Source organism: Hipposideros armiger, unplaced genomic scaffold, assembly GCF_001890085.2.
Source record: "Hipposideros armiger isolate ML-2016 unplaced genomic scaffold, ASM189008v1 scaffold_132, whole genome shotgun sequence".
NCBI lineage: Eukaryota > Metazoa > Chordata > Mammalia > Chiroptera > Hipposideridae > Hipposideros > Hipposideros armiger.
The window spans coordinates 1,605,324-1,606,454 of record NW_017731482.1 but is presented as its reverse complement, the minus strand read 5'-3'; the positions used below and the strand labels follow the sequence as shown (position 1 = coordinate 1,606,454).

The 1,131-nt window shown below is 60.7% G+C and overlaps 1 protein-coding gene across 1 annotated transcript in view; it reads left to right on the top strand.

The window, feature by feature from the left end:
• The first annotated feature begins 223 nt into the window (after positions 1–223).
• P4HA3 (prolyl 4-hydroxylase subunit alpha 3) overlaps positions 224–1,131 on the top strand; it is a 62,722-nt gene continuing 61,814 nt past the window's right edge. The window contains exon 1 of the mRNA XM_019649327.1: positions 224–463. Coding sequence (XP_019504872.1) covers positions 264–463 — 200 coding nt within the window. The 5' untranslated portion in view covers positions 224–263. The remainder of the gene's footprint in view (positions 464–1,131) is intronic.

Here is a 1,131-nt window from a genome sequence, read left to right as displayed (position 1 = left end):
CCAGGGCTGTGATTTAGTAGAGGGTGGGCGGCCCCTGAGGTTGCAGGCAGCCCCCACAAGGTCTGAGTGTCTAAGGGGCAGGGAGGGTGGGAGATTTGAGAGAGGAGGCGTCAGGGCAAAGGAGTCGGGACGTTGGGGCGAGGCGGGGCGGCGGGGAAAGACGAGCAGACGGGGCGGGGCCGAGGGGCGGGCTGGGGCCAGAGCGTGGGGCGCGGGCCGGGGACTGGCGAGACCTACCCAGGGGACGCGCGCGAGCGCCGGCTATGGACTCCGTAGCTTGGCTGGCGGCGCTGCTGGCGGTACTGGCGCTCCAGGCAGGGCACCCAGCAGAGGCCGTGACGCGCGGGGACACGTTCTCGGCGCTGACCAGCGTGGCGCGTGCCCTGGCGCCCGAGCGCCGGCTGCTGGGACTGCTGCGGCGCTACCTGCGTGGGGAGGAGGCACGGCTGCGGGACCTGACAAGGTGAAGGCATGGAAGGGGAAGCAACAGAGTGGCCGAAGTGGGGGAGACTGAGTTAGAGGGCGAGACTGAGACACTGTGCCTCAGGGTGGGGGTAACTCTGAGGCTCATTGTCACCCTGTGCGGGACCTTAGACCTAGTGTCACACCTTGGGAGGGAGACACTTTGGGTGTAACTCCCCAGGTCCACAGTCACCCTCTGGAACCTCGAGACACTGTGGCATGGGGTGATGGGGAAACTGAGATTGAGGATGACCCCAGAGACTCGGTGTCAAAGCGTGGATTCTCAGACTCTATCACTCACACACACACACACACACACACACACACACACACACACACGCGCGCGCGCACACGCAGTGACGTTCCAGATCCAGTGCCACAGTGAAGTGGATACACTATGGGAAAGTGTGGTGGAGTGACTCTGAAGCCAGGTTAAGACCTCACAAGACAGTGTGTCAAGCTGTGTGGGGCCCCAGGCTCTGTGTCACAGAGACACAGAGACATTGCCAGAGTGAAATGAAGAAAATACTGTGTGATGCTGTAGCCATACTTGTGTTAACCATGTGACCCAGTGCTCTGGTGTTTGGTATGAGTCAGGTGACATTCTGTGACTATGTAGGAGACTTACATGTCATTGGGATTAGATGGACATGGTGCACTATGGATATC